Here is a 26,829-nt window from a genome sequence, read left to right on the forward strand (position 1 = left end):
TTGTAACATACAAAATGCTATGAGGGAAGCTTCAAGCTTCCTCAAAATGGTGACATGGGGTAGATAGAGCAATGAAGAAGTTAATTAGCTTGTTTGCCTTTATTGACAGAGGTATTGAGCATAAGAGTTGGCAGCTGAGCATTATGTGCAGTTCTGGCCACCACACGATAGAAAGGATATTGCAGCACTCAAGATGAGATGAGAGTTTATTGTCAAGCACACAAACGCAGTGTACAAATGCACTGAATTCTCTTGCTTGCTGCAGTTACACGAGCATGAAAAAAGCACTAATAAACAAGAAGTATAAATTAAATCACCACAGGAGAGATATAAAAGAGAGTAAATATAAAAGATAAATATTTATCATGGCATTTGATGGAAAAAAAATTGTTGATGTTACAATCTTTGATCCTGGAGGAATGTTCTGGTTAGGGCAGTACGAGAAGATTCAAGAGCCTAATTAATTTTGGGGGAAAAGCTGTTCTTGAATGCAGAGGTGCTGGACTTTATGCATCTGTTGTCTGGATTTGAGAGCAAAATTGTTGTACTGGCACTGCACAATCAGATTCTCTGACTCCCATCTTATATTATGCGTCATCGGTACCTGTTCTTCAGCCAACAAATTTATCAGTTGCATTAGAGCTGAACTTGGGTATGCAATTGTGGGTATAGAGGGAAGAAAGAAAATGATGAGCACACAGATTTGACATGCCCTGTCAGAGAGATGATGATGTTGCCACTCAGCAGAGATTGAGGTCTGCCAATGAGGAAATTGAGGATCCAATTGCAAAAGGAGGAACAGTATCCCAGATACCTGAGTTCGATTATTAGCTTTTCTGGTATGATGGTGTTAAACTCTGAGCTTCAGTCAGTGAACAACAGTTGATGTACTGTAGATAATCTAAAGTAAAATACAAATCCAGCAGGTTTGCATTCATTGACATCTGTAGTGCTAATAAGTGAATTGAAGTACAGCTCCTTCTTGAGGCAGATGATTTGCTCCATTACTAGCCTCTCAAAACTCTGTCACAATGGATGTAAATGGATGTAAATGCCACCAGATCCAGTAGACTTTGAGACAAAAAGTCTTGCTCCTTTTTGTCACCAGTACATTGGATGTCCTTTTGAAGCAGGACATCAGGCCAGCAGCTGCAAGACCTCCACCCAGTTGGTTCATACAGGCTTTAAAGACATGGCCAGATACACCATCTGGGCCAGATGCTTTCGAGGTATACCCTCCAGAAGGATTTTTTCACATCATCCTTGATGACTGGGAGCACAGGGTTTCTGGTTTCTGTGGAGGTTCATAAGGGTGTACCATTATTCTCCTTTTCAAAGTGAGTGTAGAAAGTGATGACTTCATCCAGAACTGATGCTATGTGGTTTTGCCTTAACAGAAGTGATGGTGTGTAAGCCCTGCCTCATATGCCAAATGTCAATGTGAGACTTCATCTTATTGTGGAATGCCTTCTTGGATTGGTAGTGGCCCTCCAGTGGTCATATATAGTTTTCCATATATGTTTCTGTATTGCCTCATCTGAACACTACTGATCTGGTCTTCAACAGATTGTTGATCTCCTGGTTCAACCGTGGCTTCTAGTTAGGGGACACCCAGATAGTCTGTTAAGAATATAGTTATCAAAACAGTTCCTGATGAAGTGAGTCACAACTGTGGCATATTCATTCAAATCAGCTTCCAAGTCCTTGAAAATGGCCCAGTCTACCTACTTCAGACATCACCATTCCTCTCTTCAGCCTCGTCAGAGCAGCTCTACAGATTTCTCTCCATGCAATGCCTGTATGCAAGAAGCAACAGCACAGCCAAGTGGTCTGATTTTCCAGAGTGTGGGCGCAGAACAGAGTGGAGAGCATTTTTGATAGTGGTTGAGAGAGTTCAATCTGATGACAAGAGATGTGCTGGTTGTAGTTTTGAAATACCTTTTAGCTAGCCTGATTGATGTCTCCAGCAATGACTGAAAAAGCAGGAAGATACACTGTATGTTATTTATTGATCACACTGTGCAAATCCTCGTGTTAGTTTAATATGTACATGTGGAGGGATGTACATTACAGTCAGGACAATGGAGATGAATTCTTTCAGGAGAGAGAAGGGTCAGCACTTCAGTGCCAAATGTTCCAGTTGAGGGGAGTAGCAGTTGAACAGAATGGCTGCCTCCAAGAACCACAAAGAATTTTTAAAAATATTTGATTTAAGTTTTAAGAAAAAAAAGTATAGAACTCAATTAATATAATAACAATAATACATTGAATATAAAACCATAGAAAAACATTCATAGCATCTGAAAAAAATAAATAAAGAGAGTCCCTCTTCTCTCAGCACCCCTCCCCAGGTTCATAACAAAAGGGGACAGACAGCAGGGAATAGAGGGAGATAAAAAGAAAGAAAATAGAAAATAAAAAGCAACAGGAACAAGGTTCGACATCTCAGAGTCACATCGTTAAAAGTATTAAATTTCTAATAAAGAATATACCAATTGACAAATATCAAAATAAATTATACAATCTGGGCATTAAAGTAATCTAAATAATGTTGTCAAATTTTGATGAACATACTATATCTATTCCTAAAACTATAAGTAATCTTCTCAAGGGGAATACAACTGTGCACTTCCATGTTCTAGCAATTAATGTGAAGTAGGGAATAGGATTTCCATGTTACTGCTATACATTTCCTGGCTCTTAACAGTGCAATTTTAATAAATTTAGATTTACTTCTGGAGGTTAAATTTTATAACTGCCAAATACCCCAGAAGAAACAATTCCTGGACTAGAGGGACGTTCACCCCCACAATTTTTGACAACACTTCCCCCAATTCTATCCAAAAGGAACTTAATTTTTTATATAACCAGGTGGAATATAAAAAGGTACCAACATCTAAACCACACCTAAAACATCTATCAGAAAATTTTGGTCTATTTTTATGCATCTTTTGAGGTGTATAATTGGTGCAGAAAAATTATAATGAATCAGTCTATATCTAGAATTAATTAAGTTAGCCATGCTATCTACAAAGACTGACCAGCAATGTGGATCAATTACAATGCTCAAATCTGATTCCCATCTCTCCCTCAATCTCTGAAGTCCAGATTTTGGGCTTGGATCAGAGCATATGACCTAATTTGATTACATTTCCCTTTTGAATTAGAATTTTCATATCTGACCACATGGGTTGGACCAATAATGGTCCCCACTTTTCCTTCAAAAAAGATTGCAATTGGAGATAGCAGAAGAATGTGTTGTTAAGTAAATTATATTTATTTTTAAGTCCTCTAAAAAGACATAAATTGTCTCTGTTGATCCCATGTTGGTACCAGGTTTCCAAGGTTCTATTATCCAAAGTCATGGGTATTAAACTGTTTTGAGATAAAGACATCTTCAAGGATAATCCCTCTTTTAATCCCACAAATTGTTTAATTTTATCCCAAATATAAATTACATTTCAATAATTTGTTTTCCTTTCAATTAATTTAAAATTCCATTTATAAGTAAATTGTTCTGTCATCTCCTCTCCTACCATGTGCAAGCCAATCACAGACAAGGAAGGAATCATCTCATTAAACACAGTAGCAACAAAACAAATTTGTGCACCTAAATAATATTTTTAAAAATCCAGTAGATTTATAATCCCAAGTCAATTTATCCATGGAAATTCTAGAAACTTTACCTGGCCAAAGGAATGAACAAATATGTCCATTAAAAATCTTTAAAACAAAAGTATTAGGTTGGGGGATAGGTAATGATTTTATAAAGTATTGAAGTCTCGGCATTATCTTCATTTAAACGCAATTTATTCTGGCCAGGTTTACCCACCTATGTAGGTCCTTCTCAATTTTATTCAGCAAGGGGAGATAATTAATCTTACATAGATCATTCAAGTTACTATTAAATTTAATCCCCAAATACTTCATAACATATTTTGCCCAATTAAACTGACTGCAATATTGATATTGGGTATAGTCTCCTTTGCCTCAGGGTAAAATCTCACTCTTGTCTCAGTTTATTTTATATCCAGATAGTATAGTCTTATGTCCAATCAGAGAGCCAGCTGGTCAGTCAAATATATTAATATATTATCAGCAAATAAATTTATTAAGAACCACAAAGAATCAGAAAAAAATTAGAAAATGTGCAAAAGAGATTTGTTAGGATATTGCCAAGAAACTCTTTATGGTGCCTTTACAGCGCCAACAGTCGGGACTGGGGTTCAAATCCCGTGCTGACTGTAAAGAGTTTGTACTGTGTCTGTGTAGGTTTTCCCAGGGGTTCCAGCTTCTTCCCATCATTTGAAATGTATCGGGGGTGTAGGTTAATTGGGTGTAAATTGGGCGGCACGGACTTGTGGGCCAAAATGGCCTGTTATCATGCTGTCTGTTTAAATTTAAAATTTATTGGTTGGAGATTGGATAGGCTGAGATTATTTTCATTGGAGCACAGGAGCTGAAGAGTGACCTTACAGAAGTTGATAAAACTTTTAAGGGTATAGATCTGTTTTGAAGTTAGGGTAGAGGAATTTAAAACTGGAAGACAAAACTGAGAGAAGACAAATATTTAAAGATCTGAGGGGCAAGATTTTCCACACAGTCTATGGTTGGTATATGGATCAATCTGACATTGTAGAAGCAGGGTCACTGCATTTAAAAAAAGAATTTGGGCAGGTACATAGACTGGAAAGGAATAGAGTGACATCAACTATTATACCCTCGATCTTATGAAGAATTTAATCATACTATGATCACTTTTTCTGAGAGGATCCATAACTACAAAATCATCCATTTTATCCATCTCATTGCACAGGACCAGCTCTAAGAGAGCATGTTCCCACATGGATTTGGTAACACGCTTTCTAAAAAGGTATTGTGGCGGCTCACCACGAGGCAGGCAAACCGGCCCCGCTTGTAAGGCACGTGGCGGGGCAGCCAGCCAAAATGGCGCCGTCATGTGTTTCCTTTCCTTCCAGCACGGGGCTCAGAAACCCACGCTGGGGGACCACGTGATGCCTGGGTGATATCAACGCCCTCCAACGTGGTTCTCAGCCAGGTCTGGGCTGGGAGTATAAGTGCAGCCCAGCAGCATACAATAAACCAGTCTACTCACTGAGCTCAACCCGTCTGGTTGTCTGTGTTATTGCAGGAGTAGTGTGGCTGCCGCTACAATTGGTGACCCCGACTGGTTCAAACATCTTTGAACCCATCATGAGCTATCATGGGATCAGCGCTATAGCTGTGAAACTGCCTGAATTCTGGGTTCAGGAGCTGGAGACCTGGTTCGGCCATGCAGAGGCTCAGTTTCACCTCCGCCACTTTCGTCCGACACGACCAAATTCTACCATGTAGTCACTGGCCTGGACCAGGCCACCACCAGACACGTGCTGCACCTTGTACCGCTGAGGACAAATATGAAACCATCAAGCGAGTGCTTACAAGGTCTCTCGGACTATCCAGACACCAGCGTGCCGCTCGAATGCTGCACCTCGACACCCTGGGGGACAGGTCTCCGATGGAGCTGATGGACGAGATACTCATGCTCATGGGTATGATACTCATGCGCATCTTCCTCGACCATATGCCCGGCAACATCCGGCCGCTGCTAGTCCAGGAGAGCATCACCGACCCGAGGAAGGTCACCCAGAAGGCCCAAGAGCTATGGCTCGCATGATTCCTGGAGGGCTCAGTGGTCCAGCAGATCACGAGGCACGGGCACGACAATGCCAAGCCCACCCCTAGCGCTACGGTAGAGCACCCAGCCCCTGCAGGGTCCCCCAAGAGCATAACCAAGGCCACAGCATCTGCTCCAGGCCTCTGCTTCTACCATCAGTGCTGGGGAGCCAAGGCTCGAAAGTGTCGTCAGCCTTGCTCGTTCCAGGGAAACGACCAGGCCGGCTGCTGTTAATGGCTGCGGCGGCAGGCCATCGACACAGTCTCCTCTACCTGCGGACTCAGTCAGCAGCCGTCGGTTCCTCGTTGACACTGGAGCCCAGATCAGCGTCATCCCAGCCACGGCCATCGAGTCCAGGAACCAACCTCGTGGACCTCCCCTCCGTGCGGCCAACGCATCGACAATCCGGACGTATGGAGACAAGACAGTCCACTTCCAGATCGGCCAATGGAATTTCGCATGGAGGTTCACCGTCTCGTCCCTCTCAACTGCAGTTTTGGGTGCAGACTTCCTCGCACACGGGCTTCTGGTGGTCATTCAAGGTAGGCACCTGGTGGACGCCAGTACCTTCCAGGCCGTTCGCCTCGACACAGATGGCCACGATCAGCTTGCCCAGAGACAAGTTCCAGCAAACCCTGGATGAATTCCCGACACTCCTCAAGCCACAGTTCATCTCTGCCTCGCCGCGCCACGGGTTGTTCCACCACATCCCCACCCAGGGCCCACCGGTTCACGCCAAGACACGCCAGCTCCCACCTGACAAGCTCCAGGTAGCGAAAGAGGAGTTTTCGCACCTGTTGGAGCTGGGGATCATTAGGCGGTCCGACAGCCTGTGGGCCTCGCCACTCCATCTGATCCAGAAAGCCTCCGGCGGCTGGCGTCCCTGCAGAGACTATCGGCAGCTCAACAAGGCAACCGTTCCTGACCGTTACCCCATCTCTCACATCCAAGACTTTACGGCCAACCTGCACGATGCGAGGGTTTTCTCCAAGGTTGACCTGGTGTGCGGATATCACCAGATCCCGGTGCAACCTGAGGACATACCCAAGACGGCCATCATCACCTCCTTTGGCTTGTTCAAATTCCTGCGCATGCCGTTCGGGCTCAAGAATGCCGCTCAGACCTTCCAGTGTCTCATGGACTGTGTGCAGAGACTTGGATTTTGTCTTTATTTATTTGGATGACATCCTTGTCGCCAGCAAGGACCGGGCGCAACACAAGACCCACCTACGTGCCCTTTTCTCCCAGCTTGCCAACTTCGGCCTTACCATCAACCCGGCCAAGTGCCAGTTTGGGAAAGAGTCCATGCAGTTCCTGGGCCATACCATCACAGCTGAAGGAGCCATGCCCACCGCTGTGAAGGTCGCCGCTATCAGGGAGTTTCCACGTCCAGACAGCCTCAAGGGACTGCAGAAGTTCGTGGGTATGGTCAACCTTTACAACCGCTTCATCCCGGGAGCTGCGCGCATCATGCAGCTGCTATTTTCCCTCATCGCGGCCAAACACAAGTCGCTCGCTTGGAACCCAGAAGCCCACGCCGCATTCGAGGCCACCAAGGACACCCTCGTGAAGGCCACCATGCTCGCCCACTGACCTGCATATGGCACTATCTGTCGATGCCTCTGCCACAGCCGTCGGTGTCGTCCTGGAGCAGCAGGTGAATGGACATTGGAAGCCGCTGGCATTCTTCAGCCGCCTGCTCCACCCGCCAGAATGCAAGTATAGTGCCTTCGACCGCGAGTTACTAGGCATGTACCTGGCGGTGTGGCATTTCCGCTATTTTTTGGAGGGGAGAACTTTTACCATCTTCACCAACCACAACCCCCTCACCCATGCACTCGCGATGGCAAAGGATCCCTGGTCGGCCCGCCAGCAGCGTCACCTCTCCTTCGTGTCGGAGTTTACCACTGACATTCGGCACAAGGTGGGGAAGGACAATGTAGTTGCTGATCCACTCTCGTGACCAGCTCACCCGGGACCAGGAATCTGATGAGGAGACGAGGGCCTTCAAGACCGCCATCACGGGTCTATGGTTCCAAGACCTCCCGATTCCAAGCGGCGAAGGCATCATCCTGTGCGATATCTCCTTGGGCACCCCGCTTCCAGTGGTTCCCCAGCAGTGGCGCAGGCATGTCTTCCATCACATCCACGACCTTTCACATCTGTCCATCAAGTCCACGGTCCGGATGGTGGCAGAACGGTTCATATGGCATGGGCTACAGAAGCAGATCGCGGGCTGGGCCAGAACATGTACCCATTGCCAGACATCCAAGGTGCACAGGCACACAAGGGTGCCTGTACAGGAGTTCGAGCACGTCAGGAAATGGCTCAGCCACATTCACGTGGACATCGTCGGGCCCTTACCCGTTTCCCGGGGCAACCGTTACCTGTTTACGGTGGTGGACTGCACCACTTGTTGGCCTGAGGCGATTCCGATGCCAAACGCCTCCACCGACTCCTGCTCTCGAGCACTGTTGTATGGTTGGTTCACCCGGTTCAGCGTCCCGGGTCACCTCACCAGCAATCGGGGCACCCAGTTCACATCTGTGGTCTGGGCACAGCTCGCCAACAGGTTGGGGATACAGCTACACCGCACCACGGCCTACCACCCGCAGGCTAATGGACTGGTCTAATGTCTGCACCACCACCTTAAGTCGGCACTCATGGCCCACCTTACCGGTCCTGACTGGGCGGACGAACTGCTTTTGTTGCTCCTGGGCATCCGCTCCACTCCCAAGAAAGATCTGCAGACGTCATCAGCTGAGCTGGTCTATGGTGCGCCATTGGCATTACCTGGTGAGTTCGTCAACGCACCTCACAACCCCCAGTGGTCACCGCACAAACTACTTCCTCACCTCAGGGCACTTTTGGACTTGTTCGAACCCCCACTGCCACCCAGGGATGGCACCCGCCCGTCTCGCGTTTCCGGCAAACTGCTTTCCGCGGAGTACGTTTTCGTTCGGCGGGGCCTGACCCCGGCACCTCTGCAGCGACCGTACAAGGGGCCGAACAGGGTTGTACAGCGTTCTGGCTCGATGTTCACGCTGGTCATTGGTGGCAGGTGGGAGTTGTTTACCATGGACAGGCTGAAGCCAGCGCACCTCAATCCCACTGAGCCCATGGTCGTTGCCCAACCCAAGAAGTGAGGCCGCCCAGCGAAAAAGGACATGGCGTAGGTTCTGGGGGGGGGGAGGGACTGTGTGGCGGCTCACCACGAGGCAGGCAAACCGGTCCTGCTTGTAAGCCACGTGGTGGGGCAGCCGGCCAAAATGGCCCCGTCGGGGGTTTCCCTTCCTTCCAGCACAGGGCTGAGAAACCTGCGCTGGGGGACCACGTGACGCCCGGGTGACGTCAGCGCCCTCCAGCGCGGTTCTCAGCCAAGTCCAGGCTGGGAGTATAAGTGCAGCACAGCAGCCTGCAATAAACCAGTCTGGTCACTGAGCTCAATCTGTCTAGTTGAGTGTGTGTTATTGCAGGAGCAGTGAAGTATCACCATTTCTCAAGACTCTGCAACTGACTTGTTTCGTTCAGTCTCTGTTCAAGTCCTCCATGATAATTGCCTTTCCATTCTGACTTGCATCAGAGATTTAGAACCACGAAACACTATAGCACATCCAATCTATGCCAAACTATTATTCTGCCTAGTCTTATTGACCTGCACCCAGGCCATAGCCCTCTCCCCGCTTACATTCATGCACTTATTCAAAATTGAGCTCGAATTCACCACTCAGCTGGATGTTTGTTCAACATTCTCATTACTCTATGCATGAAGTTCACCCAACATTCCCTTTAAACGGTTCACCCTTCACCATTAACTCATGTCTCACCTCAGCACAGTAGAAAAGGTCTGCTTCTATTTACTGTATTTGTGCCCTTCAAATGGCCTACTCCTGTTCCTATTTCTTTTTTTCAGTATTTTCGCCAGCTACAAATTGATCCCACCACCAGCTATATCTTCTCCTACCCACCCCTTTCTGCTTTTGAAGGTACCACTTTTTCCCTTGTGCCCTTGTTTGCTCTTTCCTCCCTACCCATCACTTCACCCCCCTGGCACTTTGCTCTGCACCTGTAGGAGTTATAACACCATTCCCTACTCCCCCCCCCTTCACTTCTAACCAGGTGAGGCAAAGTTTCATCTGCACATTTTGCAAAATAGTTCACTGCACAATGCTTAGTGTGTGGTCTCCTCTTCATCAGTGAGACCAATCACAGACTAGTAATCTGCTTTGCCGAGCCCCTGCAGCCTGACTTTTTGGCCCAGATGGAGCTCCCTTTCCCATCCATTTTAATTCCCCGCTGACCTGCCTTTCCTTGGCCTCCTCCAGTCCCACATTGAGGCCAGATGCAAAACTGCACGTCATATTATGCCTAAGAAGTTTACAATCTGACAGCATGAACACTGAATTATCAAAGTTCAAGTAACCCACTCCACCTCCATCCCTTTCTCTCTCCTCCTCCACCTAGGTCTTCTCACTCACATCCTTCTTTCCAACACTCTCCTTCCAAATCCACCATCTAGTTCCTTTCCCCTTCCCCACATCTTCTGCCTACCCACCACACAAACATCCATCCCATCATATATTAGACTGAGACCACTGCAAAATGGAGGAACAACATCTCATCTATCATCTGGGCACCCTTCAACCAGATCCCATTAACATTGACCTCCATTTTCTGTTAAACACCGCTTTTCTTCCTTTTCTCCTTCCCTCTTGTTCTCTTTCTCTTTGTTATCTCTGTTTCCTTTCACAGAGCCAAAATCAATTCTTACCTTTCCTCTTATCATATCCAATAAACACCTTTCTTTCTCCTTCAGATCTTCAGATACCTGCCTGTGTTTTGCTGAAGCAATGAAGGAGGGCTCAGGCCCAAAACATTGATAATATCTTTTCCTCCTATTGACACCATGAAACCGACTGAGTTCCTCCAGCAATTCTGTTTGTTTTTAAAATACAATCTCAGTTTCTGCAGACTTTTGTGTTTCACTCCATCGTATATTCTTCTCCAACTGTTCCCATTGTCCCTCCCTTGTATAGTTCCACTTGTCTCTGATCTTTAGCAGCTGTCTGCACCTTCACTCTTGCTCCATCTGTCCCCCTTTTTTTTACTTTACTGATTTCATCTATCACTGTCCCCCATCTCCACCACACCTGTTTCTCCTCCTTATTTAATGCTGCCTCTCTTCTATCTCCTTTCTCAGTCAAGGCAGCGTTTTGACCCTTAAAGACACTATGGATATGCCTGACCCACTAGAGTTTCTTCAGCAGTTTTTTTTTGCATAAATCTCAATGTTCATTGATTTGTGCAGGTGAAATTACTAACTTTGCTACATTGATTAAAGAAATAAAATTTTGCAATTTGTTTTAAACTTGTTATTAAACTTCAGTGACATTTGAGCTTGAGGGATATATTGACAGATTTTGTTTTTGCAATTGAATGGTGGGGATGCAATTTCAGATGTAATTTTTAACACAATGGTCACTGAGAATAGCTCTATATTTTGAACCATATTTGAGTGAAATTTATTTTATGTGCATTAATTGTTTAGTTGTCTTGGAAAACCGTTTTAGAATACTATGCAATTAACAAATCTTAACTTGCAGGGAATGTTTTTCTAACAAAATTTTGAATTCATTTTTCAGTTTTTCTATTGGGTTTGAATAAGAATATTTTTATTTGCTCATTTAACTTGTTTCTTTTGTTTGGTTGATAACAAAAATATGATTTCTTTGAAAGCGGCCAACTTGTGTGTTTATTTTAAAGTCTGGAAAATTACATTATATTTCATGACTGGAGTATTTAATAAAAGTTGTTATCTTTACAATCAGTGTCACAAATCACTTCTACGAAGGCTATCAGCATTACCAGGATGTGTCTTTACTTGCCCAAGTAAATATAGGAGTATATGGTGAAAAAGAAAATGCTCACCAGCACTTTACAATTTATTGGATTTATCTGGTATCCTCATGCCTTTACATTGTAACAAGATCCATTTCAAACTTGATTGTACCCACTAGTTGAGATATTGACCTTGTCCAAAGATATTGGGTCAAATCCCATATTTAGACACTGAGAAGCAGATGAAGCAATGTAAGATGAGTGTTAAATTAGGTGCAAAATGACAAGTGGGAAGAAAAAAGAAGATTTAAAGAGGTGGTTAAAAAAAGGGAAACATTTCTATTTAATATTTCAGGATTTTTTTTCAGTCTTTGTACAACTTGAACAATTTTGTTATATTCTATTATTGTGTGTGGCATAGTGATCTGGATTTTTAAACATTGCTAAGATCAATAACACCCCCTATAAATTAAAGTACAAGATGACATCATTTTGCTGTTGATAACTTTCAAGTTTCTCTTCCATTTCTAATTGAAATATCTAGTTGTGCACGTGGCATCAAATAGGAATTGTCATTGCCAGTGGCCAGTAACTTTGTATGGTCTTATCACTGCCCATGATCATCAAAATCCATTTTGTCCTATTAATTTGAATGGCAGTGTTTGACAAGTGGAGTTGGACTGTTAACGGGATATGTGGTGCGACATTGGAAAATTTGGCCTTGGTTCATTTCTTACATGTAAATTAATAAAGGTCCCAGCAGAACAGAGACATAGAAATGTCATAACTATTTTGTCAATAATGCCATAATTTCCAGAAGCATCTTAACTAAGTCAACAATATTAAGTTAAATCATTACTTTAAATTGATGATATAATATTAGCACTTTATAAATAGTTATAGTAATTATTTTATGTAGTGACCAGGTAGCAGGAGGTGTTGATGATGTCAATAGAGGGAGGATTGTGTGATGTTCTGAGCTGCATTCACTACTTTCTGCAGCTTCTTTTGATCTTGAACAAGGCAGCTGCCATACCACACTGTGATGCAACTAACTAGTATGCTTTCAGTGGTTCACCTGCTTGGGCAGATGTGTAGTTTAAATTGGTCAATGTAGTGGAATAGAAAATATAAAAGCTGGTGTAGAATGTGTATACATTTAAAAAATTAATTATTCTGTAATTTTTTGCAGCTTTTTGTTCAAACTTGTCATTTTATACTGACTTTTTCCACTGTTATTTCTGATACACATACATTTCTAAACATGATGCTGTTTATTCATATATTCATGAATTAAATAAAATTCCAAAAAATCTTCATACATATTTGATGTTTGAAAAGTTACGATGTTCAACATTATTCCTAGATGAACCCACAAGTCCTAGTATTGATCATGAAACTGCTCACATTCCTGCGTCAGCAGTAATTTCAGCTGGAGTCTCTGAAATTCTAAGGATTACAGCAGTACCTTCTAGCCCAACAAAACCAGCTCCTTTTATTCATCGTCAGTTATCACATGACCAAGGTAGGTGCTTAATTAAGCATCAATCTTTTACAGGTAATCTTTGTGTTGTGGGGTGGGGGACGGCTGCATTTTTACAAAATGGCCTGTATCACAATTTTCTGCAAGGTGAAGCTTGATCATCTGCCAATGTATAAAGAAGCAAGAGTCGAAAAATATGTTAATTTATTAACTTTTCACATAAATTCCATAAGAGTGACTGTAATTCATTGTCTCCATTTTTTGGTAGTAATTGGTGAATCTACAGGGATAAATTTCTGTTGCATAAACAGCTATTACATGGAATTGTCTGTGTAAAATGTTATTGTTGCAAATTGTGGGACATTGTCATTTTACATTACTAATAAAAATTTCCTGCCAGATGCCGTTAGAACATCTACTTCTGATTCAAAGCCCAGTGGAAAAACTGAGAGATCAAAGTCATATGATGAAGGATTAGATAATTATAGAGAAGAAAAGTTGTAAGTTGCTGATTCATGGAAGCCATTTATTTTGCATTTCAATTTTAAAATTAATTGTACAGTTAATTAGCTTTTTAATTAAAAAAAATATTTTTTGCAGAAAATCAATGAAGCAAGTTCCTAGCCTCAAAGGATTAAAGAAGGTTTGTAATTTTTCTTTCAAATGTAAAATTTTACAAAGATTTTTGCATAGTAGGGGAATTAAGGATATGCATAAAAGGCAGGTAGATGAAGATGAACCGATCATCGGATCAGCCTGATCTTGAATGGAGGAGCAGGCTGGATGGCCTACTCCTGCTCCTATTTCTTAAGATCTTAACTGCATTCTATCTCCATTCACTCATCCTCAGAAGATTACCTTTATGTGGGAAAGAAAAGTACAGTAACATTTCTGTATTCAATCAACTGGCAAAAAAAAATTGTAGAAAATAAAAAGGTAAAAAAAAAACGGGTTTAAAATTAGGGGATCTCGCCAATCGCATAACGAGCAATCTCAAGCAACCAGAAAATTCACTTTATCAGCATCTAACAATCCCCATAGGTGCCGGATACCAGGGTTTTATTCTATTAGCTTCCCACTAAGACTTGAGTGTAAAATTGCTAGAATTGGTAAGCCAGTAATGTGTACCAGCATGTGACTTTCAAGATGAAAAGTTGTACATATTATTAGACCTCCTAGACTTTTAGCACCTTTACTGTACAAATAATATTTGCGGGAAAAAAATTCACTACTTTCTGCAGCTTCTTTTGATCTTGAACAAGGCAGCTCCCATACCACACTGTGATGCAACTAACTAGTATGCTTTCAGTGGTTCACCTGCTTGGGCAGATGTGTAGTTTAAATTGGTCAATGCAAATGTTGTGGACTGACAGGCCTATTCCTGCCATTACTGTTCTACAATGCCCTCCATAACGTTTGGGATAAAGACACATTTTTCCTTTTATTTGTCCCTGTGCTCAGTTTGCCAAGAAGTATTTAAAAGAGCTTGCAGAATTCTGGAAATAGATCTTGGGGACACTGTCCCCAAGAAATTGCAAGACGTAATAAGACTGTGGGACTTGGGAGCAGAATTGCCATTCAGCCCAACAAGTCTGTTCTGCCATTCAAATCATTTCTGATCATTTTTTCCATTCAACCCCATTCTCCTGTCTTCTGCCATAACCTTTGATGTCCTTACTAATGAAGAACCTACCAACCTCTGCATAAAATATATCCAATGATTTGTTCTGCACAACTGTCGATGGTAACGAATTCCACAGATTTACCACCCTCTGACTGAAGAAACTTTTCCTCATTCAGATTTATTGTCAGAGTACATACATAAATACCAGAAGCCTAATAGCCTGAATATGCTTGAGATTGTCTGATCTTGGAAGCTAAGTAGGCTCAGGCCTTGGTCAGTACTTAGAGGGAAGACCACCTAGGAACACCCGGTGCTGTAGGTTTCTGTGAGAGCGCTGGTCAAAATGGCGACTCTCTATCTTACGGTAGATAAAATTTAAAGAATTTCATGTATGTTACATTCTGAGTAGTATTACATCACAATAATGGAACCTTTACTTTTACCTTTATGGCATCACATACAACCCTAAGATTCTTATTCTTGCGTGCGAAGCAGAATTACCACTTATTAGTAGAGCAAAAAAAAGTACACAATGTACACATGTAAACAAACTGCAATACAGAGAGAAGAAATCAATAAAGTGCATAAGTAAGAGTCCTTAAATGAGTCTCTGATTGAGTTTGATGTTGAGGAGTCTGATGGTGGAGGGAGAGCAGCTGTTCCTGAACCTAGTGATGCAAGCCTTATGGCACCTATACCTCATTCCTGATGGTAGCAGTGAGAACATAGCTTTTGCTGGGTGGTGTGGATTCTTGATGATTGCTGTTGCTCTCTGATGTTCTTAATAGTGGGGAGGGCTTTGCCTTTGATGTCCTGACCGGAAACCACTACCTTTTGCAAGGCTTTATGCTCAGGGGTATTGGTGTCCCCATACCAGACTGTGATGCAGCCAGTCAGCACAGTTACCACCACACATCTGTAGAAATTCACCAGGGTTTCCAATGTTTCTATTCTCTGTTCTAAAGGTAGGCCCTGAGGCTTTTCTCTCTGGTCCTAAATTCTCCCACTACTGGAAACAACTTCTCCGTGTCAACTCTGTCCACCCCTTTCAAAATTTGAAGTATTTCATTGAGATTCCCCATCCCCAATCCTTCTAAACTTTAGCAAGTACAGGTCTGAAGCCATCAAACATTCCTCATATGTTGACCTTGTTATCCTGGAATCATTCTGGTAAACCTCTGGATGCTCTCCAGTACCTGCATATCCTTCCTTAGATATGGGGCCCAAAACTGTTCACAATACTCCAAACATGATCTGACATTGTAACATTGTAAAGCCTCAGCATTACATCTTTGCTTTTATATTCTAGTCCTTTTAAAATAAACACCAACATCGCATTTGTCTTATTACGACTGGCTCAACCCACAAGTTAATATTTTATTGTATACTGGAGTAGCACTCCTAAATCCCTATGGGCCTCTACTTCCTGAATTCTCACCCCATTTAGAAAACAGTCTATTTTTTCCTTTTACAGAAGTACATGACAATGTGCTGTTTCCTACGCCGTAATCCATCTACCACTTTTCCCATTCTCCAAAGCTGTCCAAGTACCTCTGAAGACTCCCTATTTCCTCAACACTACCCGGCTGTCCACATATCATCTGAAAACTTTGCCCATAAATCAGCCATTTTCAACAGGGTCTATATGGCTCCCATGGACTGAAATCATTTAAAAAAAAGTTTTTGATCTAGTCTGGAGGAGTCAGGTACAGAACAAACCAACTAAATTTGAGTGCTTCACAGGGATGGGGGCCCAAAAACTTTGAGCATTCCTAAGGGGATCACAGCAAAAAAAAAGGTTGACAATGGCTGGTTTGGAGTCGTGTAAAATTATGAAAGAAATAGATAAGATAGAAGCAGTGAGATTGTTTCCACTAGCAGGTGAGACTAGGACTTGGGGACAAAGCCCTAAGATTTGGGAGAATATATTTAAGACAGAGATGAGGAGAAACTACTTCTCCAAGAAAGTAGTGAATCTATCAAATTTTCTGCCCTAGGAAGTACCAGAAGGAATGTATTGAAGACACAGATTTTTGAAGTATAGGGGAAATTGATGATTATGGGGAATGGGTGGGTAAATGCAGCTGTGTTCTCGTCCAGGTGAGTCATGATCTTATTGAATGGCAGATCAGACTTGATTTACGCCGGTTGAGTTCCTCTAGCATTCTGTGTTTTGTTGTACCTTGAGGAAAGTTCAGGCCTGAAACGTCGATAATATATCGATACCTCCTATGGACCCTGAGAGAGTGACTGAGTTCCTCCAACATTTTTGTGTTTTTACTACAATAATAGTGCCTGCAGACTTTTGTGTTTCACTGATGGAACAGATGGCCTACTGATCCTCCTATTTTGTATGCCACTATGCTTTCATAGGAACATTTTTATTCCTATTTTCATAGTCTTTTTCCCCTTAAATGAATTTTCATATGAATGCACATAAATAAATTAGCTTGGGCTTCCTCGGTGTTCAAAGAACAAAGGCCCCTCAGAAAGTGAAAACAAAGTTTGGTATTGCATTGATGTCTCTGTATGCTGAATACAGTGGCTGACTGTAAGCAGACAACTCAATACCAGCAATAAAAAGTCTGCACAGTTTTAATTTAGTTTAAGCATTATTACAGTCCTTTGACATGGTTTTATAGTTTGGTATGGCTAATGCTTGAAATGGGTCTTCTGAATTTGAAGGTTCATGTCATGAGGGTGTGTCTGAATTTTTTGAGTTAAAAATTAAGCTGTAATCATTATGTGGCAATTCTTGTTTTACCCCTTAAAATTGCAATATAGTTGTAATAATGTTTCTAGTAAAAAGGATAGTTAAACTTTGCAGTTTTCTTTCTGTATTGTTGTGGATTATTTACACTGTAACCCTACTAATTCTTTTTAGGCCTCAGACACTCTGAAATTTTCAGATGATGTAAGCCCAAGAAGAGACTCGTCATCAGATAGCATTAGTGATGCTTCAAAGGAAGGGTGGCTGCAGTTTCGTCAGATTCTTACAGAAAAAGGAAAGGTAATGAATTTTAGTGGATATTTCAATTAAAGTTTGGTTATGTGGGTACTTTTGGATGGCATTTTATTCCAAATTGAGGAGTGACTGACTAGAACTTGATTTGGCAAATGAGCCTGGCCAAGTAAAGAGCGGAAGACAATTTTGAGAACAGTTGTCACAAATCCTTATGTTTTAAGGTAGTTATAAACCTTGTGGCAAAATATTAAACTAAAGGAGTAGAAATTACAACATTATTAGACAAGTCTGAGGGAAGTTCATTAGGAATAGCTATTTTTGGGCAAGTTGACATCTGACAAATGGGGATTGTTTAAGGACCAGCTGATCAGAAGCCAGGACCGGTAGGTTCCAAGAAAGAAGAAAATAAGTATGGCAAGATAAGGGAACCTTGAATGACAAGGAAAGTTGTGAATTTAGTCAAAAAGGAAAAGGAAGCATATATATGGTTTAGGAAGCTTAAATCCAACAGGGCTGTTAAGGAATATGGAGCAAGAAAGGGATTAAAAAGTCCAAAATGTCCTTGGTAAGTAGAATTAAAGAGAATGTCAAGGCATTTTATATACATTTAAAAAAGATGAATTAAGATTGAATAGGACCACTCAAAGACAAAAGAGTAAATTTATGCTTTGAATCAGAGGACATAGGTGAGCTATGAAAAGGAGAACTTAACATCAATATTCACCAAGAAGAACTTAGGACAGTGAAAGCAATGTGAGGAATTCTAATGTGCTAAGATTAGAGATCAAGAGGAAGGATGTGTGGTTCCTTTGAAGAGAATTAATGTGGATAACTCCCCAGGGTCTGATGGGCTATATACCAGGTATATTACCAGGTAAAGGGGCAAGAGAGGACATTGCTTGGGCTTAGATGAAATTCTTTGTATCTTCACTAGCAACAGGTGAGGTTTCTGAGGACAGGAAAGTGGCCAGTGTTGTACCTTGGTTCATGAAGGGAAATGGCAATAATCCTGGAGATTATCAGAGAAGACACAGCCTAAATAGAAACAGTCAACATTGCCTTAGATGAGGCAAATCATCTCTTACAATTTTGATTGATGAGTTTTTTTAAAGAGTTAGTGAAAATGGTCGTTGAAGGTAGAGCAATTGTTTACATGGATGTTAATAAATCATTTGAAAACGTCTCTCTTGGTGAGCTGTTTCTGAAGTTAAACTACAGTTTAGATTCAGAAATTGCTTGTCCATGGGGTAATGGTAGTAGGTGTTATTCTGGATGCAGGTTTGTCACCAATGATATGTCTCAGGAAGTGATATTGTTTGTGATGTTAATAAATGATTTGAAAGAAGATGTAGATGGGTGAGGAACAAACTTAGAACAAAAAAGGTGCAAACTAAATGAGAATTAATTGAGAAAAATATATTTGCTGTTATAGGTATTACTATTTCAATAGCTAAAATGGAAAATTTGTTAAGTTGCAATTAAATGCCTTAAAGCAACTTATGGCTAGCTAGCCACTTCACATCCATATTTTTATTTGTATTATATCAGCAGGGGAAAATGCTTCAGACATTTTTTTTAAACTGCAAATAAATTTATAAAAAGGATCTAACTCAATTTGATTGTGTTTTCATGCTGTTGTTGCAGATTGTAAAATGTGTAATGTGTGCTTCTAATTTCAATTTTATTGCCAGTTAAGTAACTTGCTCAACATAACCTCACATTACCTTTTCCACACTTTGTGCCATGTTAAATATTGTGTTTACTAAGGACAACATAGCCTGTAAATTTGCATAACTTTTGTCATCTCATTGTTCAACTTGCTTGACTCGTGCAATTTGCACATAAAATAATACTCTAGAGTTCTCATAAAATTTGATTGAAATAAAATGAGTATTTACAAATACAGTAAAAAATCCCCATTTTCTGGTACTCAATCAATCGTAAACTCAAATGACTGGCAAAAATGCAAGGAAATAAATAAATAGTTTAAGCTAAATAAATAGTTTTAAATAAAAGTTTAAAATTGTGAAAAGTAAATGTTCTCCAAAGCAACACCACCCTTTTGCAGCAAACATTCAGACAGTGGAGCACCCCGGTCATATCCCACCAGCAGCAACTGTTTGAATAAAGTTTCAATGAAGTTTTGTTTGAATAAAATAACAGTACCCAGGATGAAGAGCGTCCAGTGCCGCTCGCTGCTGGGGTGACTTTCCTAAAGTGTCTTCCTATCCCTACCCGGTAAGACTCTTTATCTTTATTAGTATTAAAAATATTATGAGGCTTTATCTGTAAACTTGAGGCAGGGGGACTGTTAATTATGATGGCATGGTTAGTGCAATACTACTACAGTCCCAGCAACCGTGGTTTGAATTTAAAGGAAGGTGAGCCAAGGGCTTGACAGGGACACTGGCGCAGGTGAGTTGGGTTGCGCCAAGGGTCTGACCAGGACACCAGGATGAAGAGCCGGTCAATGCCGCTGAGGTGACTCTCCAAAAATGTCTCCCTATACCTGCCTAGTAACACTCTATAATTTTATTAGTATTAGGTATATTAGTATGGCTTGATCTGTAAACTTGGGGGAGGGGAGGTTAATTATAGCAACGGCATGGTTAGCATCGCGGCTTAGAACAGCACTTTTTGACCACCAGCAACTGGGGTTTGAATTTAAATTTTAGAAGTTATGGGAATTATTTGATTAAAGTGAATACATAATTAAAAACTATAAATACTGATATTTTTCCAAATTACATTTTGCAGAATCTTTTGTCTTTTAAATGGTGTATTCTTAATGCATTAGCATTTCTACCATCCATGGTTCCCATAGATGCCAGATAATGGGGATTTTACTGTATTTTAAAAAGTCAGTCCTTTGGACTCTGCTTCACATTGTTTAGTTGAAACTAGGCATCAGGTGCACATTGTCAAGCATTCACGTAGATCTAAGAATTATTTGAAAGAAAACACCATTTAATTTGAGGAATTTACTCTCAAACTTCTCTGAAGACAAAGCAAATATAATCCCAAACTGTAACAGTAACCACTGTGTAGATTTACCAGTGTATATCATCCCACTTCAAAAAATACTATGACGTTTGTTCTTGGCATGTCACACCTTTTCAAACATTTACAGAAAATCCACTTGTATTTCACAGGCAGAATTTTTTTTGCCCAAAGCTGATCGTCTTCCCTACCTTAAGCCCAGAAGTAAATGTTATAGGGAAAAAGGAAGTCTGCTTAACATATACTTTAGTTCAATGCATACCTATCTTAAATGCTTTTGTAGAACACACAACAGTACAACTCATGACCCCTCATGTTTGCATCAAATACGATGTCCAACTTAAACCTCAAGACAATTTCTGTCCTAACCCTATCATCTCTGGACCCTTTCCTCAGCTTCTTTCTCTCTTTGTATATGTAATATCACCCACTTCCCTTTTGTCTTGATAAAAAGGATCCAGACCCAAAACATTAGCTGACCATTTCTCCCCATGGATGTTGTCTGACATGCTGAGTTCCTCCAACAATTCATTTGCTCAAGATTCCAGCATCTGCAGCTTTTACATTAACTTTGCTCTTGCACATGAACCATACCTCTCCATTCCCTAATTGTTCATGCATTTATCTGTAAGCCTCTGAAACACTGCTCCCATTATTCCTCCTGGCAGCCCATTTCAGGCACATATCACAATATGTTTTAAAAAAATACCCTTGCCCTGCTTATTTTTTTTAAACTTCTCCCTCTTGTCTTAAAAGCGTGTTCTCTAGTTTGTGATGCGATTTATTTATTTTTTTAAACCTTGAATAAAGATTCTGACTGTTTACCCAACCAATACCTCTCACAATCTTATGAACTTCTATCAGGTCTCCACTTAGCTTCAAGGACCCAAGTTTGTCCAATCTCTCCCTACAGCTCATACCCTCTAATCCAGAAAACAACCTGTGTATCTTTTCTGTACCTTTTCCAATGCCTCTATGTCCTTATTGAAATGAAGCAACCAGAACTGCACACTCCTAAGTGTGGCCAAACTTAAGTTTTATAAAGTTTCAACAGGACTTCCTTACTCTTGTACTCAATGTCCTGACCAATGAAGACAAGCATACTATATGCCTTCTTTATCACCCTTTCTGCTTGTGTGGCCATTTTCAGAGCTATCGTTTGTCTGAATTTTGGACCACCCCATCTCCCTGCACATCAATGCTGTTCAGAGGTACAAAATTACAACATTGGCTGCCCTCCGGTCATGGAGTCATACAGCATGGAACAGGCCCTTCAGCCCAACACATTCTGGGCTGCTCCCATTTGGGTATATTTCATCCGTATCCTTAAGCTCGTCCTATCCATAAATCTGTCCGAATGTCTTTAGTATGTCAGAATTGTGCCTGCTGCTACAATTTCCTCTGGTATCTCATTTCAATTAAGAAGTGAAAAAGGGTGCCTCTCAGGGCCTTCCCAAAACTCCCTTCTCATTTTAAACCTATGCCCTCCAGTTTTAAAGTTATCCACCATGGGAAAAAGACAGTGAGATTTCACTTTATCCATGCCCCTAATGATGTTGTAAACTTCTATAAAATTCCTTCAGAGCCTCTTTTGTGCTATAGAATAAAGACCTAGCCCAATCAATCTTACACTTTACTCCCAGCAACATCCTGGTGAATCTCCTCTGCACCCATCAATTTATTGATGTCCTGCCTATGGAAGGGCAACCAGAACCACACACAATACTGTAAGAGTGGTCTTATCATTTCCTTGTACAGATGAATGGTGAGATGCCAACTTTCATACTCAAAACCATGCTCAATGAAGACAAGCATGCCATATGCCTTTTTCAGCAACTTATCTACTTAAGATACCACTTTCAAGGAATTAAGCACCAGTAACCCTAGATCTCTCTGTTCGGCAATGCTCTCCAGGGCCCTGCCATTTATTTTGTAAGTCCTGCCCTGGTTTGATTGATCAGTGTACAGACTTCCAGGACCTCACTTGTTTCTAGTTACAATACAAAGATTTATGTAAAGGTTCAGCAAACTCTTCACTAGCCTGTTTTAATAATCTGAGATATATCCCATCGTGCCTTGGATACTTAAGATGTCCAAAAAAAACCAAATTAATCTCTTTCTTAATCTCAAAATGCCCTTGTGCATTAGCATTCTAATGTGTAATTTAATCAGATTAGTTGTGTTGTTACTAAATGTGGTCCAACATCTTGTTCTTAATATCTACTAGCATTCTATCTTACCTCCACATTCTTCTGAACAATTTTCAAATAATACTACCAAGAAATAGGAATTCCTTCCTCTTCCACTCTGCTTCTGAAATTCTCTTCCTTGATGTTTTTGAAAACCTATCTGTTTGGCCAAGCTACCCACCTACCATAATATTTGCTCTGTGACTTGGATTCAAATATTGGTTGGATCATTCTTTCATGAAATGCCTTGGAAAATTGAAGGTGTCATATAAGAATATGTTAAGTTTAGAAATTCTTCAATGCATTTAATTTTCTGGATGATAGATTTCATAAATTGAGGATTGATATGAGCCCAGAGGACCCCAAAACCAGCAGCAATAGATATTCACCAAGACAAATGGTTACTTAAACAAAAGTAGCTTTTAATTATCTTTAAACATGAAAATAGAATCAAACTTTAACTTATCACTATTGGCTTACTTAACCTAACTTAAACCCCTTCTAATTCTAAGCACACATGTATGTAATGTGTGTGTGTAAGTTCAGAAAAGTTCTTTGATTCACGGTCCAATCTCACTCTCCTTCCTCCAAGTTCACTGGTTGTAGGCAATTCTTATACTGTGCACAGAATTTAACATTTATAAAGTTCACCAGACTTTGGTGCTTGAAAGGTAAATGGTTACTGCTCAGGAAGGTTCTTGTCAGTTTTCAGAGAGAGATTTGTTGTTTCAGAACATCCACCACTGTTGTACTTACATCAGTCACTTCTTGCTAACAAAACTTGCCCCTTCAGGGTTCTCCAGATGCTAACCTCTTTCTTTCAAGTCACCACAGAGTTCCTTTTTGTTTCGGTTATTCCAAGTGAAACGTTAGACAGCCAGTCCTGTCCTCTTGCATGAACCACAACAGCTCTGACCAGGCCGTCTTCCAAATGGGCTTTCCATAAGCTTGCCAGCTTGTCCTGTTCCAGTCCCATCTGCTTCTGCTAGCTGTAACACTGTACAACTGACCTCTGTGTTGCGTCTTTCTCTCTGCTTGCAAAACCACATGAACCTCTTAGAACAGCAAGTTCTCTTCCAGATAATCTGCGGCTCCAACAAGATTTTTCATCTGTTGCTTTTTGTAAAGATTAATCCATTAGTGAAGTCTCTTAAGCATTCTTCAAAGCTCTTGCAAAAGCTGTGGAGCCGATATGTCTAGCATGGGGCAGAGCTCCAGTATTTTAAAAAAGATCTATTTTAAAGTGTTTGTATGTGACCAATTCTAGCAAACCTTTCCCAATTTATCTTCCAAAAACATATCTATATACTATGTCACAGGATGACTAAGAGTAAATTTTAAAGAACATGTAAGGAGGCTACTAAAGGTTATATGAGTAGCCAAACATCTGACAAATGGTGTATAATGTGGAAAATGTGAAATTATCCATTTTGGCAGAAAAACTAAAAAAGATGCATCCAAGAAAGACTATGTATTTGAATCTAAAAGATTACACAATAGCTATCATAGGATGGTTGTGAAGAGGCTGTTTCCTCATAGGGAACTAGGGATCACAGATTTAATTTTTTTTTAAATTTAGAAATACTGCACAGTAACAGGCCCTTGCAGCCCATCCCAATTATACCCAATTACCTTACAATCCACGGTATGTTTTTGAACGGTGGGTGAAAACCGTAGCACCTGGAGGAAACCCTCGCAGACGTGGGGAGAACATATAAACTCTTTACAGACAGCGCAGGATTCCAACCTTGGTCCCCATCGCTGATGTGTGACGGCCTTGTGTAAACCGTGCCACCCATAAGATCAATGAAGCAGGTAGACTGGATGGTGAATTTCAGGTTGCAATCAGATTACCTGTGATGTTACTAAATGGTAAACATTTGAGAGTCCAAGTGACGTATTCCTGCTTGTCAGATCAGGATGTATCAAAATGAGAATAATATTGTTTATGAGTGCTAGTGCATTATTTAATGTGGCACGTGCTGTGTTGAATGTAATTGAAACAATTTCCAACATATTACAATTGTTTTATCTGGGGTTCAGTTACAATTTCCTGCAAGTAGGATTCATCAAAATTCAACAGATTATAATTGGTGTCCTTTGTTATTAGATAATAGTTATTGTCATCAACAGCAAAATAATCTAATTCTGAAGTTTGGATGAAGATCTGGAGGCAATGATTCATATTTTTCTTGTGATAGTTATGGAGTTATCTTCAATTAATTACCTTGTCTAAATTGAGAACATAGGAAACAGGAACAAGATTAGGCCATTTGGCTCTTCGATTCTGTTCATCATTCACTCAAACAGGAAGAATTCCTTCCATGAAATACTGGGAAATTTTATATCAGTAGAATGCATGAATAAAGGTGTGTCATTCTTGTCATTTTCTTGAGGTATTAAAATTGTTCAGTGTGATGTTTTCTGAGTGACATTTTTTAATGTTACAGCGTGTTGGGGGCAGCATTCGACCCTGGAAGCAAATGTATGTGGTTCTTCGTGGGGACTCTCTATTTTTGTACAAAGATAAAAAAGACAAAACAACTCACGGTACTTGCCAAACTGAAGAAGAACAACCAATCAGCATCAAAGCCTGTTTGATAGACATCTCGTATAGTGAAACCAAGCGTAAGCATGTATTTCGATTAACTACTTCTGAGTGTGAATACCTCTTTCAGGCTGAGGATCGAGAGGATATGTTAGCCTGGATTAAGAATATACAAGAAAACAGCAATTTGGATAATGAAGTAAGTGTATTTCGTTATCTACCAGCAGCAATAAAAATGAAAATTATTAATGTAATTTCACCTTTTGCCCTTTTCCTGCAATGTCAAAGGAAAATTATGTTGAAAAGATAATCTGTTGAAAACTTCGGCATGAAAGCAGTCAGTTCAAAGTACTTAGCATTTATGAATGTTCAACCCAGTTGCAATCACAATTTTTTCTATCAAATGAAATTTTCACAAAGCTTTATTGCTTTGCTCTATTCCTTTCTTCATAAACAAACCACAAGCAATTTTATTTATTGAGTTATTTCTCAGAACTGGATGTTACTGGCAAGGTCAACATTTATTGCCCATTTGTAATTGCCCTTCAGAAATTGATAGTTAACAAACATCTTAGGCCACAACAGTCCTTCTCTTGAGGGAAAGAGAATTTCAAAATTTATACCCATTGACAATAAATGAACACTGAGAATGGTGCATGACTTAGAACAGAGGTTTTCAAACTTTTTTCTTTCTACTCATATGCCACCTTAATTAAAACCTACACCATAGGTGCTCTGTGATTAGTAAGGGATTACTTAAGGTGGTATGTGAATGGGGAAACAAGGTTGAGAATGACTGCTGTAGACCCACTTGATACTGAAATATTTTGCGTGAGAAAAATTGTCATTGGTCTATTTCCTTTGGAGTTATGAAACCGTGCACATAATGAGTCATTAGGTACGATTAAAAAAGTGGTTTTCAAACCTTTTTCTTTCCACTCACATAACACTTTAAGTAATCCCTTACTAATCACAGAGCATCTGTGGCATAGGGATTGCTTAGAAGGCAAGATGTGGATAATGGTGACTCCAAGCACATAAATTCCTTGTGCTTCTTGGTGATTGATAAATGTGTTGGGGAATTGTTGTTTAAGGAGCCTTGTCAAAGTAATTGCAGTGTATTTTGTTGATGCTACTTACTGCATCCACTGTGTACAGATGGTGGAGGGAATGAATGTTTTAAGATGGGATACAAATCAAGTAGACCTGGGCCAATATTTTTAAGGATTCCAGAACTGCATCCATCTAATGCAGTTGAAGAGGTTTGCTTCATTCCTTTGATATGTGCTGAGTAATTGAAAGAACTTGGGTTGCCAGATGAACAAGTCTTTGGTCTGCTGTTGTAGATTTAGTGCTGATCTTGGCTGACCTAGTAGAACCTCCAGTCAGTCATGATAGTCCAACAACGTTGATGATGGATTCTTGGAGATTGCATTGTCATTGAATATCATGAGTTGCTGATATATTCTCTCTTACTACTTGCTACTTATCAACCCATGGTTATA

The 26,829-nt window shown here is 40.8% G+C and overlaps 1 protein-coding gene across 9 annotated transcripts in view; it reads left to right on the forward strand.

Moving 5' to 3' along the window:
- LOC138751791 (rho GTPase-activating protein 21-like) overlaps nt 1-26,829 on the forward strand; it is a 228,084-nt gene that overhangs the window by 152,149 nt on the left and 49,106 nt on the right. For all 9 annotated transcript variants that reach the window (XM_069914578.1, XM_069914584.1, XM_069914583.1 and 6 more), the window contains 5 exons: nt 12,882-13,040; nt 13,399-13,498; nt 13,599-13,641; nt 17,507-17,632; nt 25,227-25,523. In XM_069914578.1, coding sequence (XP_069770679.1) covers nt 12,882-13,040; nt 13,399-13,498; nt 13,599-13,641; nt 17,507-17,632; nt 25,227-25,523 — 725 coding nt within the window. The remainder of the gene's footprint in view (nt 1-12,881; nt 13,041-13,398; nt 13,499-13,598; nt 13,642-17,506; nt 17,633-25,226; nt 25,524-26,829) is intronic.

The sequence above is a fragment of the Narcine bancroftii genome, chromosome 1 (assembly GCF_036971445.1).
Source record: "Narcine bancroftii isolate sNarBan1 chromosome 1, sNarBan1.hap1, whole genome shotgun sequence".
Lineage (NCBI taxonomy): Eukaryota > Metazoa > Chordata > Chondrichthyes > Torpediniformes > Narcinidae > Narcine > Narcine bancroftii.